This window comes from Aphis gossypii, chromosome 2 (genome assembly GCF_020184175.1).
Source record: "Aphis gossypii isolate Hap1 chromosome 2, ASM2018417v2, whole genome shotgun sequence".
Lineage (NCBI taxonomy): Eukaryota > Metazoa > Arthropoda > Insecta > Hemiptera > Aphididae > Aphis > Aphis gossypii.
Window position 1 is genome coordinate 41371314 of NC_065531.1, and position 16534 is coordinate 41387847.

The 16534-nt window shown below is 25.7% G+C and overlaps 3 protein-coding genes across 5 annotated transcripts in view; 2 read left to right on the top strand and 1 right to left on the bottom strand.

Moving 5' to 3' along the window:
- Positions 1-16534, top strand: part of LOC114120430 (constitutive coactivator of PPAR-gamma-like protein 1 homolog) — a 77203-nt gene that overhangs the window by 34039 nt on the left and 26630 nt on the right. The gene's annotated exons all lie outside the window — the stretch shown is intronic.
- On the bottom strand, positions 4580-6198 carry LOC114120483 (transmembrane protein 177). Of its 3 annotated transcripts, none has more exons than XM_027982413.2 (3): positions 6053-6198; positions 5219-5462; positions 4580-5156 (listed from the first exon to the last, which is right to left on the bottom strand). In XM_027982413.2, the coding sequence occupies exons 2-3, from the start codon at positions 5453-5455 to the stop codon at positions 4590-4592; spliced, it is 804 nt and encodes a 267-aa protein (XP_027838214.1). In that variant the 5' UTR covers positions 5456-5462; positions 6053-6198; the 3' UTR covers positions 4580-4589. The 3 variants fall into 3 exon arrangements, with proteins under 3 accessions (XP_027838214.1, XP_027838205.1, XP_050055842.1); XM_027982404.2 differs by having other exon boundaries at positions 5791-6144; XM_050199885.1 differs by having other exon boundaries at positions 6004-6142.
- Positions 6818-16406, top strand: LOC114120474 (ceramide synthase 6). The gene is made up of 7 exons (XM_027982393.2): positions 6818-7531; positions 7625-7858; positions 11401-11509; positions 11622-11843; positions 15295-15413; positions 15492-15639; positions 15803-16406. The coding sequence occupies exons 1-7, from the start codon at positions 7353-7355 to the stop codon at positions 15908-15910; spliced, it is 1119 nt and encodes a 372-aa protein (XP_027838194.1). The 5' UTR covers positions 6818-7352; the 3' UTR covers positions 15911-16406.

The following is a 16534-nucleotide window of genomic DNA, read 5'->3' on the forward strand; positions in this document are numbered from 1 at the left end:
GGTGTACAAGCTTAAAAAAACACTTATACTTGTATAAAATAGTATTATCAAATTTAACATATCTGAAATATCAAAACTAATTGATATAAGTCATATACATGATACTTTATGACATGTGCATGTTTATCTACTATATTTGACTTTGTAAAATATTCTAATAGTTTGAATGTCACAAATTTATATATTTTAAAAACCAATTTTTGACTTTGAAGTGGTATTTTTATTTATAATTAAAATATTAAAAAAAAAATTGTAATTTACTATATTGAAAATGTTATAGTTTATTAACTGTAAAAACTTGGTTTGTTTTTTTAATACAAAGAAAATAGATATAATAAGTACCTATCTAGTTAATATGATTGATATTGAATTCTGTAAAAAATGTTTGTAAAATATTTGATAAATATTTTAAAATAATAAAAGGGCTGCAAACGAGTTGTGTCTAGGTTTTTTTTTCAGATAATACCTACGAGTTTCTTTTAACTAATATAAATAAATAATACAAATAACTACACAAATAATTTTATAATATTGACCGATTAGCAATTAGTTGTATTTTATCGAATCTCGTCTAAAATAAAAGCGTGATATTGATATTGGAATAATATTATGTATATATAATATACATATAATATAGTTCATTATCTTAATATAGTAGAGTAGATAGACAATAATCAAGATAGATAGGTATTTAGTATTCAGTATTTACAAATTTTCAATGACCTTGTAGCCCTACGCGACACAAACACCTTGTCACCACACGCTAATAATTAAAGCGCGGATTTGTGTGTACCATTGTCCATAACTGTATTTCAGTATTTGCATATCTGATTGATCGTATACTATTCGTATGACACGCTACGTGAGCACAATTTGCACAAAATTTGTTTCATAACATAATGATTTAAAAAATGAAAAATTTCTAATGCATATATATATTTGCATGTTGACATTTTTCTATTTTAAGGGCTTATTTTAAAATTTTGATTGCATATCTCACCTTTTAATGCATATTTTGATGTTCTTTTTTGTTTTTTTTAGACATTTTTTAAAAATATACTAAAGTCTATTATAATTGATAATATAAGAAAAAATATTATATTTTTATAATTTCGATTAATATCAAAATAAATTAATAGGTATAGGTATTTTTAGTTGTAGGAACTAGGAATAAACCGTTTTTTCAAGTATAGCCATAGGGCATAGAATGCCTTAAATCAATAATTGGAGAAATAAAATACGTAAACTAGCTAAGATAAGAAGATATCGGTTACGACTATGATTGGACATTGATATTATTTCACTATTGTTCCAAAAAAATATTTTTTTTTTGCTAATTTTTCAGGCATATTTTAAATTTTAACATTTTAGTGTATACTGTTACATAGTCGTAACTTGGCGGGGGCCGGGGGCGAATGAAGGCAACTGCCCCCACAACAAAAAATGTGTGGTGGCATTGCCCCCACCAACTTAAACATAATATTATAGTTAATTCCAGGCTGTTCTTACTGTTCTAAGGCGCATAGCACACTAGTACAGTAGGTACCTAATAATATTATGCTCATTTGCTAAAAAAATTATTTTTGCCCTCACGTGAAAATAGTCCAAGTTACGCCTATGATACTGTACAGTGTATATACCTACTATAAATGTATTATTTATGCATATTTAATTGGTTTTTAATGCATATAAATTCACGCTCTAAATAATAATGGACAGAATCGAATTTTATTCAGTAAATGTCTAGTAAAATACTTTTGAGTATTTCTATAGCATTTTAATGAACAAATTTCTCGATTTGAATTTTTAAAAACTTTTTTATTTCAATTGACAAAGCAACATATTTTATTCTTGTGTAAAATATCGATTTAAATTAATTGGTATTGCAGCGAAAAAACAATCTTAGAAAAAATAACCTCGAAAAAAATACCCCTTGAAAAAATAACCCCTACTAAAAATGTATGATAAATATATATTAATTTTAATCAAATATAATAATGAATATTTTCGTAATAAATATAAAATATAAAAACAAATTCATAGTATTTTTTGTGTACAGTCGCGGTCTAAAGACTATAAGTTAAATAAAGTAGTAAAATAGATAAGATTTACATAAATACTAGATAGGTACCTACCTACGTAAAAGTTTTAAAATTTTAAAATTTTAAATAATAGTACACACAAAAATTGTAGTAAACGGTAAAAAAGTACGGAATAATTTATAAAAAATATTTATTATAAATAGGTACCTCAAATAGTTTTATCATTGGGTATAAAGCTGTCTCTAGTTAGTAAATTTAAGTATACGTATGTAGAGGCGTAGAGCAATTAAAACATATTTAAAAGTAATATAATTTTTTAGGAACTGATTTTCGTTATTTTAGATATTATTATTTATTGTAGATAATACATAATATATATAAACCTATATATATATGTAGGTACCTATATGTTTACAAATATTGACTATTATTATGTGTTTTATTTTATTCATGTTTTTGTGTCTGTAATTACATTTTGGAGCAGTAAAAGTCATTTAATTTTCAACTTAAAGGCCCAGGGGAGCTTTCTGATAGAAAATTGCATTTAGTTAATACTTTTAGGGGTTAAAAGTGAATAAAAATACTTATATGTATCTATATAAATAATACACTGCCATCACGAAATTCATTCGATACCTACCATACAGCACTCCCGGTTTTATAAAAAAAATTTTTTCGTTGTAATTTTTGCGGGGTTATTTATAAGGGGAATCAAATTAATCAGCACACGATTTATGTATAATTTCTAAAAAGAATTGGATACAATTTGTCTACCCCACTGTTATCATTGCTACACAACTCGTTAATTACGAATAAATAAAGTATATGTAAGTATAAGTAAATGTTTACTTTTGAATATTTTTAAATTTGATAGCTAAATATTTAAACTTTTTAATATTTGACTATAATTTTAAATATTTATGTAATTTATGATGATTATTATTTTTTTTAGTAAGTATTGATGATTGACAAAACTAAGGTAAATACTAAATATTTAAAGAAATTATTTACATTCAATTTGGCTTTTACTGGTTAAAAGAAGTTAAAATATTATTATTTTGTGAGTATATTCTAGATAAGTAGGTACAAAAGGTCTAATATTAAATAGGTAATATTTTAAATATTTATATGACTCTGACTGTTCAAAAAAAAATTAAAACAGTATTAAAGACTATCTATAGGTATCTATACTAAATGTCAACAGTTTTATCACGCAGAATCTAAAATTTCTCATTTACATTTGAGTTAATTAAAATACAGTTCATTATTAAATAAGACTGTAATAAGATAATTCTTTTGTAAAAAATATTCATTATTTCAAAAATTATTATTGTGTTTGAAAATATTTTTTACACAATCTTAAGTTATTGCAAAATAACACTATCAAATACTCCAAATAATGTTCTGCGTCTAATTACGAAATTACAAATTTGTGTACTACTATTCAAAAATGTAAATGATTCAAAAATTTGTAAAAAATAATGCTTAATTTAAAACTTTGTTTCGTTACAACTTAAAAATATGTAAATATGTTTTCATAAAAGTTTGTGAGTGTTTTACGTCAAATAAATTACCGGGAATCATAGAGATAGATCTACATATTTTTATGTTACATAAGTCTATGCCTTATGGTATACCATTGACCACATACTATGCCAAGTACACTATACCTATATATTACACAAGATACCTATTAATGATCCATGTGGCATGTTTTATATTGTTTAAAATATTTTAATCTTAATAGATTATTGTAGCATTTGACATTTTTATATCAGCGGTATAACTAATGTAATAGCAACACAAATTAAATAAAATGTTTGGTATACTTTTTGATATCTCCATTCAAATTTTTTTCCTTATTGTTTTTTAATACTATTTTTATATTTATTGACAGCTAACAACTTGTTACTTATATAATTAACAAACATTTATTACATGGTAGGTAATAAAATAATCTTCAATGAGTTCAATAGTCAATTTAATATTATGTGTTTGATATAATTAACTTATTTTAGTTTTAAATTACCAACAATACTTTAGGTTAAACAAAATCTAAAATAAATGTTGACTATATTTAGAAACTTTTTAAATATTTTTTTGATGTATTGGTTAACTATATTTTTAATGTATTTATATTTACTTACATTATTATGATGTATTATGGTTATACTTATACTTTATGAAATATATTTATATATGTATTAATTGTTATTTTATTATTATTTAAAAAATTTATTTTTTAGTTGTACTAATTTTTAGTGGATCATTTTACTTTATCTATTTTGACCATGTAAATTGGTATATCAGTAGAGCACTCATTGACATGAGTAGAAAATGGTAATGGTAGAAAATAAAAATTATTAGAAATTAATAAAAATAAGTCTTTCATTTTCAGTTTAAAATTTAATAACTTCTAAGAAAAATTGTTAATTTGACTTGAAAACAGAGAACATAATAAAATGCGTACAAACTATAACTTTCTACATAATTATAAATTTTAACTAACAAGATCAAAAAAAAAAAGTATTGGCATATTTAATCACATTATGTTGATGTTACTTTATTTTCATTTATGTAATTTTTTAATTTATTTTCAAGATACCTTTTTCTGTATGTTAAGGGTAATTCAGATAATTCTGAAATAAATTCAATATGATCTCCTTCTTTTGAATACATGTTTTCACCATTAGGTAAAATGTTTCTTAAAGCTAGATTTCTTTGAATTAATATTTCATAATACTCTATTCCGCCTTTAATGTATTCTTCACTGATATTACATAATTTCTCATCAGCTTTTTTTTGATAAAATTTTTCAGTTGTAGTTCGTATTAAAACCCATATTAATACTCCTATGTTACTTACTAAAACAAGGGCTAACGATTTAACTCTGACTGGGTTTTGAGGTAATCTGTAATACATGAAATGTCCCAAAGCATACATTGGTATTAATACTACAGAAGGTATAATAGATTTAATGAATATTCGGTGATTGTCTGTAAGCATCAATTCTCGAGCAATACTATATTTTTTAGCAGGTTCACTGAGGACCAATGACTTCACAAATTGTTGACCAAACTCAGACTTGTCGTTAATAAGTTTTGTATATTGTTCCTATAAAATAAAAATAATAAACGCACAAATTCTCAAGGTGTATAATAAAGTAATCATTGTACTTGTAAATTTAAATCTGCAGCATTTAGAATTGAAACATCATCTGTTGAGTTCAGATCATAAATACTTGGAATTCCTATATAACTACCCATGCGGGTATTCAAACAACCAACATTTATTGGATCAATGCCTTTAGCTGTAAATGGTATTACAAAAGCTTTTTGAAAATCTGTCAACTTTAAATCATGAATCACATTGTCATATTTTTTTCGAAGAGATTCACTTAATGCAACTGGCATATTATTTCTGAAAAAAAGTAAATAATCTAACTAGTTAAAACATTCATGGAAATGAAAAGATTAAGAGTACATGGTTAAATAAATGTATAAAGATTGTTAATAATTTAAACATTTTTTTCTTTATTTAAAATGTTTAGATGTGGATTTCATATTTACATGATACTTATTTTGGTTTTAATTTTTAATTCAAAACTATAATAAAATATAATAATTAAAAGTTGACAAGCAATTGTCATATTTTTTAAACCTGTTTCATTTAATAGGTAGGTAATACAATAACACTTAAAATTTGATAAATTAAAAAATCAATGTATCTATATTTTTTTGTAACATACTTGTTTGCTTCTTTAAAATATTTTACATATAAATCATTTAAGATTATATTAGAACAATATTCGATAACACCGGCACCAATAGTCACTGTGCACAGCGCGTTGACTACAAAATCCGACGTTACTTTAAACTTGCTCATAATAATTGTTAATTATTATAATGGAGTTTAGAGTTAATAATTTAATATTATATTTTATAAGCTGTGCGTTAATTACTTTATAACAATATCTCGATATTGTCGCTGTTTTTACAATATTATAATACCTTAAATCTATTTTACTGAACACACAGTAGATTAATTAACGAATTTGAGTAGCAGTCACCATTAATTTAAGGTAGACACTTATCAGTAAAATGTATGTTATCTATGTTTGGGGCAATCTATTCGTCATCCGGCTATGATATGAGCATATCACCTATTATTATCTGTGGTGATATCATTGTTGAATTGATGATCAGTGATCCGTATTAGGATCCGGATCCGGGACCCGGGTGGCTGGAAGAATGTGGTATAAGGTATTTTTATTTTAAATTGTGTAACGTGCCACGTGGTCGTTTGGATCATTGGATTACAGACTGAGATTTATCATCTTATAGATAATCAATATAATATTTTTCACATTTTGTAATTATTATTTATACCATTTTATTAAGCGACGTGACGCAATTTTTATGAACAAAAATCCGTTTATCGCAAAACAACACTTGTAAGGTCTCAAAACACACGTACAATATTTTACCACAGAATAGATGAATTTCATCCGTTGGATTATACCGTTAAATTTTATTTTTCTAGTTATTTTACCTATCATATTCAATGGCATTGCTTATCGGTGAGATCATCCACCGGCTAAGCCAACCAACTAGAGGCCGGCCGGTTCCCCGCACTTGTGCAGCCCATCAGACTCCTCCCGTACTCGTATCATGCGCCAATGGCAGTTATTCATTTATCATTTCATTACATCTTTTTAAGTTCTGTATTTTTTTACGCACACACGCATCACGCACGTCACCCACCCGCCACCCACCTACCCATTACCTATTACCTAACATTATCGCTGTGGACCGTAGTGCACGCGATTACGCGAGTGGCGAGTCGCACCACTTTGGCTCTCGGGTTTTTTTTTTGCATCGCGCCGCACCGTATCGCATCGAACCGCATCATTCGCATCGGTCGTTGAGTTGGAGCGGCGATTTAACCGCCCATACTCGACAACGTCCGTCGGCCACCCCGGCATCGATCGTCGATCGATTCGGTACAGGCGCGATTTCGATCCGTTCCATGACGAATAACGACGACGACGATACCAACAACGTCAATCGTGCGCGCTGCCGCCACCGCTGTCCTCGTGCGTTGTTGTATAAATAGGCCCGAACGTCCGGCGTCGCGCGCAGTTGGTTCGTGCGTTGTGTCTGTGACGGTTAGTGCGATTATTGACTTTATTATGATGACCATCGTCGTCGTCGTCCCCAGTTAGTCTTACCCGCTATCCTACTACTCGTAGGGACTAGGGAAGTCGACCGAAACACCGGCCGCCGGTACCCACTATCCGTCAGTCGCGCAATGTCTGCGTTCCGGCAAGTGATAGATGCCTTCTGGTCGCCGGACATTTGGCTGCCGCCGAACACCAAGTGGTCCGACCTGGAACCCAATGAACAGGTCCAGTACACCGACCACCGGCACCTGTTCTACCCACTGCCCATGGCCGTCGTCGTATTGCTCATAAGATATCTGCTCGAAAAGTGAGTCGAACTTTAGGGTGTACGAGCAGGAGTGTATTACTTTTGAACTACAGTCTATGGTTTTTTTTCTCACTCGGCGATCTTATCTTTCAGACACTGTTTTTCGCCTTTTGGCATATCGTTGGGCATCAAGAGCACTAAACCAAAACGGGTTCCAAATAATGACCTGCTGGAGGAGACGTTTGCGCGAAACAGCAAGTGGAATCACAAGGAGGTGGTGGGCCTAGCTAAGAGGCTCGATTGGACTGAGCGACAAGTAGAACGGTGGTTGAGATTAAGGAGAGCACAGGGCAAGCCTTCGACCCTCATCAAATTCTGTGAGAGCAGGTAACATTTTTTATTGATTAATATATACTAACAAAAACTCATCGCTTGTGACCTTATTGGTGTCTGTATTTTTTTATAAGTCTCTATGTAGGTAACAAATTAACTGTGTGGCGTACTAACTTAATTAATCTATTACATTTAATTAATAAAGTGTATTGATTTAAAGTAAGCTATCAAATATTGTGATATAAATATCATTGATGTTCCTGTAACCCTATTACAGTTATAGTTGTTTTTTTTTATCTATTATACTTAAATTATTATACAATTTTATAAGCCTTCATACTACTTTTTTATATTGAATCCAAGTTATATTTATAAAATTTTGTTTGTTAACTTTATGCACATAATATGAATGTATTTTTTATTTTCTATTTTATGCTTTTATTAAGTTGATTATTTGTTTTATTCATTGAAATTAAGACTAACTTATGGATTCTTAAATATTAAAATAAATTATCAGTTCTATATATCTATTAAATAACAGTGCTAGAGGATATCGAGAAATATGCCTGAAAATATACTTAGGACCGTTCTTACAACGTCTGGTTAAGTGTCGGTTAAGACTAACCGGTAGAATTCTATTGGTTAACTCATGATAAATTCTTCCCGTTAGTGTTATCAGGCACTAACCGAACATTGTAAGAACAGCCCCTTAAAGAATGATAATATTGATCAACAATTCAACTGAATTACATATAACACTTACAAAGATGATGCTTTAAAAATAACTTGTGTATATTTTATACATCTAATAAGATTTGTTTTCATTAATGTCTTGGTTTTATTTGATTATTAGAAATCAATATGTTTGTGACTAAAAATACATTTATTGTTGTATAATTTGAATTGTATTAAATATACGTATGTAGAAGTTATCGAACAATAATTCACAATTTATCTATGATAATTTAAGAAAACTTTAATGGTCCACTATAATATACAAAAAGATTGGTTTAATACATGAACCTGTTCAAATTTAAATAGGTACTTGAGCAATTAAATTATCAAAAATTATATTAAAATTAAAATTTGTTTTAAAAAAAATAATCTAAATACCATTTAAAATTCAGAGCTAATATTGTTTAAATACATAAGAAAGTATTTTGGACTAACACAAAATATTTTCTGATTCATGTTAAAAGAATTACACTGTATATGTTAATTAAGTTTTTTATTATATTAGTTTTTTGTTGTCAGCTAATTGTATTTTAACTTGTATTATAGGTACTTTTTATCTATTTAGTTTTATTATTTCCTCATAACAATTTAGACTATATAGTTGTAAGATTAGTTAATAAACATTTTTATTTTTTATTAGATTGTACCTATCTGTTTTCAATCATAATTATTTTGTTAATGATGATGGTTATGACGTTCAGTACATTATTTTACAACAATGATTACGTACTTAATTATTATTTAGAAAATATATTTATTGTTCCGTTAAATACCACTAGAATAAATTCTATAAAACTTCAATGGGGAATTTTTCAAATTTTTTTTTTATTCATAAACAATTTTTATCAAATAGATGTTAGCGTACTATTGCTTTCTCTCCCAGACCCCATTTACAATATAGCAAATGTGTGTTTAGTAGAGTCAATATTGTGTTTTTGATGTTAGTATTATATTAATCTATTATCATACTAAAATGTTAAGTTTTCATAATATGTGTTCTTATATTGCTTTTTTTTATGATATTTAAAATTTTAATTTTTATGCAAGTTAAGGGTATTTAAAATGGCCATTTTTCGTTTTTAAGATTGTAATACTATAGTCTATAATAACAGCCTACTTAGAAACACAGATAATGTTTTAAACGAGGTTTTAAACTTTTAATTTGTTGGTAGGTTTATTCATTCAAATACTAAAGCTAACAATATAAGTTTAATTTTGTTGAACACTAATTAGCTATAGTGTGCTAATGTCCTCTAAATATTCTGGTATTAATTATAAAAAATGTATCTTAAACCTTATCATATATTGTTTTATTTAAGTTTTAAATTACTGTACACAGATTATATGTTACTTTGGTCAGTTAAAAAAAAAACATACAAAACATGTTAATGAATAAGGGAAGCCATTTAAATATATTCTATTCAAATATTTTACAGTATAGTATAACAGACAAACAAAAATTAAGTGTGTAAAGAGGTTATGTAACATGTTGTGTTGCATGTATATTGAATTGTTTTCTGTATGATTTAAAAAAGATATATTTTTATATTCTATGTAAAACAAGAAATGCTGAGAGTTATAATTTGCTAAGTTGTACTATCAGTGATTTTAATTTAGTTTTTTGTTGTTTGGTATATAGTAGCAATATAGTATTATTTTTAATTATATTATGACAATTATCATTTTCATGATAAATTCTGAATAGGGTTCTGTTTTCAAAATCTTTTTATATATATTCCTTTTATTTCATTATAATTTTTGATTAAAATAAATCAAACATAGTAAAATTCATGTTCAATTTCTTGCCAATTAAGTAAATAAGTAATAAAGGTAGCTGATTAAGAATGTACTTTTTTTATTACTTCAAGTATTGATTTAAAAAAAATATATATGTATTTACGGTGTAGGATGAAGCTATTGTACGAGAATAAAAATGGTAAGACATTGTATTTTAAACTTATGATATTCATAAAATGTATACAAAAAAAAATATAAACTACCTATAACAATTTACTTAAATTACTATTAACTCTTTGTTTTTGAATGTTAAATTTTATTTTTTTTTTATTGTAGGTAGTTGGTATTAATGAAAAATGATTAAACATTAGTCATTATCAATATATCAATAATTGTTATATTTAATTAAGTGTAAATACTTTTGATTAATTTAATTTAAATTCTAAATGATTAATTAGTGATTAGTGATAACTACAACATTTTAATACCAATGTATTATACTCTGATTATAGAAGTTACTATGTCAACAGTTATATTTTAAATTATCTGGCATACATACTAATTGGTATTGAGAATAAATATCTATTAACTATTTAAATATAACTGTTTTAAAAATAATTATATTTTAATTGTAAAATTGTTAAATTATATTAAGAAGAACTAATTTTTTTATTTTAATATTTTTAAAAATACAGTTTTTTTATTCTCTCTACATTAATTGATTAAAATTTCTTGTATAAAACCCCTGAAATAGTGAAAGCTTTGTTCCCAAAAAAATATTTTCTCAAAAATCAGCATTATAAAAATAGGAGCTTTCTTTCTTGTATATTATTATAAGCCAAAAATAAATTATGTACATTACTCTAGGTACACTGTACAATGTATAAATTGTATAATATTTTTAAAATTGTATTTAATACTCACTTATACACTCATTACTCAAATTACAATTAATTGGTATTCAATTAAACAAATATCTTTATTTATTACATGACTAAAAATAATAATATTTAATTTTTAACAAATTTACATAAAGTAAGGTTTAGAAATAATATTTATAAATATAATAATTTTCATTATTTTATGCTTAAAAAAATACTTTGAATCCTTTTTATTATTTTCAGTTGGCGATGTTTCTATTATACATTTTCATTCCACTATGGTCTTGCGTTCTTATGGAATAAACCATGGTTATGGAATATAGATTACTGTTGGATTGGGTATCCACATCAGGTAAATATCATTCTTTTTTAGTTGGGTATATACACCAGTATAAGTATTTATTCCTTGAAAAGTTGGTATAATTAGTTCCGTTTTTAATCTTTTTTTTTAAAAAAAATTACAGGGCGTTACAAGAGACACTTGGTGGTACTATATGCTGTCATTATCATTTTATTGGGCATTAGCTGTTTCTCAATTTTTTGATGTCAAACGGAAAGATTTTTGGCAAATGTTTGTGCATCATATATGTACCATATGCTTATTATCTTTTTCATGGATATGTAATTTTCATAGAATTGGGACTCTTGTGCTTTTAACTCATGATTGTGGTGATATTTTCCTCGAGGTAATAAATAATATATTTTTTTCTATTGCTATATTATGCATTGTGTTTTATCATATTAAATAAAAGTTGGTTAAATAATAATAACAATAATACGAAATAGAGTTGAAAAATCAATTTTAAAACTCTCAGAATCATAGGTCAAACAATAAAGATAAGCCTTTTCTATACGTTTTAAATTAGAAATATAAAATATTATTTGTTTAATTAAATTATGTTAGAGGTCACATTATTATGTTCAAATATGATTTGGTTTTGTCTGATTTAAAAATATTAGTATATAATATTTTTCATTTGTTGCATACCAACAAATGTCAATTTTTGAAGGTTATAGTAGTATATAGGTTTAATATATTAAAAAAAAAGATATTAGATTATATTCATTGTTATTTTTAAAAATAATCGTAGAAAAAAATCATTATTTAACCTTCACTGTATAATATTATTATTTTTATTTACAATTGGACTGGTAAAATAAATAACTAAAATTTAAATATTATTTTTTTTTAAGTGTCAAATTATTTTGCTGAATGTTTTTGTTTTGTATACTAACTGGAAGTTTATGATAGATATTATAGCTATAGGATTTGTTAAAATAATGTTCAACAATGGTAATGATAGCATTTGAAATAAAGCTAGTAAACATTGGTTTACTTTAAAATATTAAAGATTTCTTTAAAAATGAGCATTTGTTTATATTTGATATATTTTTTTTTATATAATATTCTTTGAAGGCTATTTATTGCGATAATTAAAAAAGTATAATTGAACTATATATGAAAGATTTTTTTTGAAAATATGTGACAAAAAAATTATTAACTCCCTTTGCTCTGCTCTAATCAGAATCTAACACAAACGCCATTTTCTATAGATAATAAAATAGATAAACAGAATATGAGCTAAAAAATTAGTGTCAGTATTTATGTATGTTATACTATCGTAGCTTGAGTTCAAGTTGTATAATAGCTTGTTACTAAGGTCGGCTTTAAGGGAGTGCTGAGTGGGCTGTAGCCCAGGGCGCCCCCACAAATTCGGGTCTCCAGAATTTTATGATATTTTAATAAATAAAAAAATAATATGTTTTCTTGTTTATGCATTAAGGGCCCCTACAATGCATTCAGCCCTCGGGCCACCGCTTATCTAAATTCGCCCCTGGTTGTTACGATGCTACACTTTTGTTTGGAGAAGTAGAAAAAATAAGATAAACTTTAAAAAAATTAACAAAGATTGAATGGATAGTTAATTTTTGAATTATTCACTAATAGCGAGCCAGTAAAAGTTTGTTAGTTGGACATTTATTATGGTCTTTTAATTATATCATCAGTAAACATTTATTAATAAATGTTCTATTTTTATAGCTAAGGATTAAAACAAGTTTCCTCATAATTAGTTTTTACTTATACCAAAAAATATAATAACAATGTTTTATAGACATTATGGAAGTTAAAATGTTGATGAAATTGAATATAAAAAAACCCTCCGAGATTTTAGTTATTTTGTGTTTTAATTAAAGATATTTATAAGCATTTAAAATTTATACTGTATGACGCTTACCATATTATTAATACTTACTAAAATAATTTATTATAATAGTAATGTGTATAAATATATAATTATTTATTATATATTCTTAGTAACAATGGATGAATGGATGATAGATATATCATCTATACTTAGAAACTTTTTTTATATGCGATGATTAATTATAGATTTAAAATTAAACATATCCATTATAGAGATCTCTCAATAGTTAGGGACACTCAACACTTATAGCGTAGCAGAGTGGTTATTTATTTGCACACTTCAAAACTTTAATTCCTCATAAATGTCTAATTTTCAAAAAACTTATTTCCTTCATAGATGTGTTAAAGACAAATAAAAAATAAAACCAGGTAAAGATTTCATAGAAAAGAGGAAGTAATTAACAATCGTAATAATAGATATTAAAATTGAATTCATAAATTTATAGATAAGATGCGTCTGATAAAATTATAGTTATGTTGAAAAGTAAAAATCTTATCACAACACTATACACTTTGTATTAAAATTTATTATAATTAATATTTATTTCATTAGTTTATTGTGATTTATTAATTATAAAGTTTAATTTATTTTAAATATGTTATATTTTTTGTTTTAAGAGCTATATAATTAATATAGACTAAAATTATTTTTATGATTAAAATTTATTATCAATATAGTTAAAATATTTCTATATTCATATGGAACCTATCTTTTTTAATTATATTTTCAAGTAATAATACCAATGATGTATTACTACGTAATAACTGTTGTAATGATATATTACTTATTAATTTGCCGATTTTTTAACTGAAGAAGCAATAATATTTTTTCTTAAATTAACATGTAACTACAAACAATTATTCAACTCTTATTTTGAGTTTTTATAAATACCTACCAATATTTTCTTTATTCAATTTCTACCTATTTTTATTATTTATAAGGAGTTAATTTAAAAATTAAAACAGCTTCCTACTTAATTACTATAATGGGTTATATATTATGTGCCTGTGATTGATACTTGTCACAACACATTATTAAGAGATGTTCCTACAAGACCTGTTATTTTTGTTTCAGTCCCTCATAACATAATATAGATCTAGTTCATAGATTATTGAAAGTAATTTACTGGTTAATCACCTATTAAACAAATAAAATAACATTTTGGAGGGCATCACGTTTTTAACCTCTTCTTTTCTGCGTATTACCTCATAAAAATTGCTAATTAATATTATTTACTATAATATGCTTTTAAAATTTATTATTTATGATTTTATTTCTATTAGATTAGTAAGTTAAACATTCTCCTCAAACATTCTAAACTCTTAGTTTCTATCTCTTTCATCAAATGCCCTCATTAGACCTCAGTCCTTTTATCTACCTTTTGAATGTGGCATTATATATAAAAATAATAATAATTAGCTGATGTTCCTTTTTGTAAGGCATTGCTAAACTACTGAACAAATTAATAATTTTAAAATAAATTATAACTTTTATTAAATACGTCAAACAAACTAATAAGTTTATTATACTAAATAGAGCTGTACAGAAAAATTATTCAGCCAATTTATTATTATAACAATAATTTTATTAAGACTTGATTATATGAAGTATAAGATTAATATATAATGTAATGAAATTGCCAGTCTTGGCTACAAAAAAAAAATATTAAAGTCCAGGAATATAGTATATACCTGTAAAGATTTAGTGAAAAAATGAATAGGTAATATTTTGGTCATAAAATGATAAAGTTTAAATTAAGTATATGATATTAGGTTTGACCCGGGTTAAGTTAAACAAGAGATAAACATTTTGAAGTATACTTATTTGAAAATATTTTTACTTATGAAACTTATAAAAACAATTTGTTCTTTGCTTTGTTTAGAATATAAAATTTTAATTAGTATTTTTAATACTTTTATTTTTTTTATAGTGTGCAAAAATGGCCAAATACGCCAAATATCAAAAGTTATGTGACTTCATTTCAGTAGTATTCATTGTTGTTTGGTTGGTAACTAGAATTGGTCTATTTCCTTTTTGGATTTTGTACAGGTTAGTCTTATATTAGTTGTACATAATATATTTGTATGGTTAATTTTAATCATCATTGTTGTTTATATTTGAAAATAGTACGTCAGTTGATGCACCCGAAGTAGTAAACCAAATGTTCCCTGCTTACTATATATTCAATGGACTACTGTTTCTTTTACTTGGTCTTCATCTTTATTGGACACACTTAATTTTGAGAATTGCATATCTATCCTGGAACTCTGGAAAAGTATGTATACAAATAGTGTTTATCATAACCTCTCTTTTCTTATGTTTTTATTGATTTTTATAAATGATTCAAACACTTATTTAAATTGTTTTTAATAAATGTTGAAAATTTTTGTATTGTATTCAATTAAAATGATAAATTAACAAATTTAAAAATTTTTCAGATGGATGGCGACATTCGTAGTTCTTCTAGTGATGAAATTACACTTGATGATGATTCAAATACCAAAATAGATGACATTGATGGAGCGTTACCAAATGGCACAATTTAAATTATACTACTTTTATTGTATCTTTGTTTTATTGAGTTTTGTTTGAAATAATTTCAAAAGCACTTTAGGTATTCATGTAAATATTTATGTGTTCCAGAATACTAATCATTTTATTCCCTATTTAATCATTTAAGACAAAAAAGTGGTAAATCTATCATGAACATAGCTACTTAAATGAAAAGTTTCTATAAATATTATGATCACTTAAATGTTTCAGATTCAGCTCTAGTCATCTATAAACAAAAACATTTCCTACCAGAAATATACCATAATATTATAACATTTTATATGCAATTATTATAGTTTTTTAGGTTTTAGTTTGTTGTTTTATTTCATTTTAACTTCATTAATATACTTAAATAATGCTTATTCATCCCCTTCATCCACCAGTCCCAAAAAATTAAAAAAAGAAAATGTAATTTAAAACTTAAGTATAATATTTGTATTTATTATATTATTTATAAAATAAAATAATTTTTTATATGTTTTAAGAATATTTAAATGTAAATGTCTTGTTTAGGTACATTCCTATTTGGTATTGTTAGTAACTTTTTAACCTCAAAGTTATTGATTCAACATTACCTGGTACTAACAGGCACCAATATTCCTACAGAATAGATATTG

Coding starts and splice junctions, on each gene's coding strand:
- LOC114120483 (XM_027982404.2), bottom strand. CDS start 5,927: ATGAGCAAGTTTAAAGTAACGTCGGATTTTGTAGTCAACGCGCTGTGC. Junction 5,463..5,790: donor TATTTTAAAGAAGCAAACAA/GTATGTTACAAA, acceptor ACTTTTTTTCAG/AAATAATATGCCAGTTGCAT. Junction 5,157..5,218: donor CTGCAGATTTAAATTTACAA/GTACAATGATTA, acceptor TTTATTTTATAG/GAACAATATACAAAACTTAT.
- LOC114120474 (XM_027982393.2), top strand. CDS start 7,353: ATGTCTGCGTTCCGGCAAGTGATAGATGCCTTCTGGTCGCCGGACATT. Junction 7,532..7,624: donor ATAAGATATCTGCTCGAAAA/GTGAGTCGAACT, acceptor CTTATCTTTCAG/ACACTGTTTTTCGCCTTTTG. Junction 11,844..15,294: donor GTGGTGATATTTTCCTCGAG/GTAATAAATAAT, acceptor TTTTTTTTATAG/TGTGCAAAAATGGCCAAATA.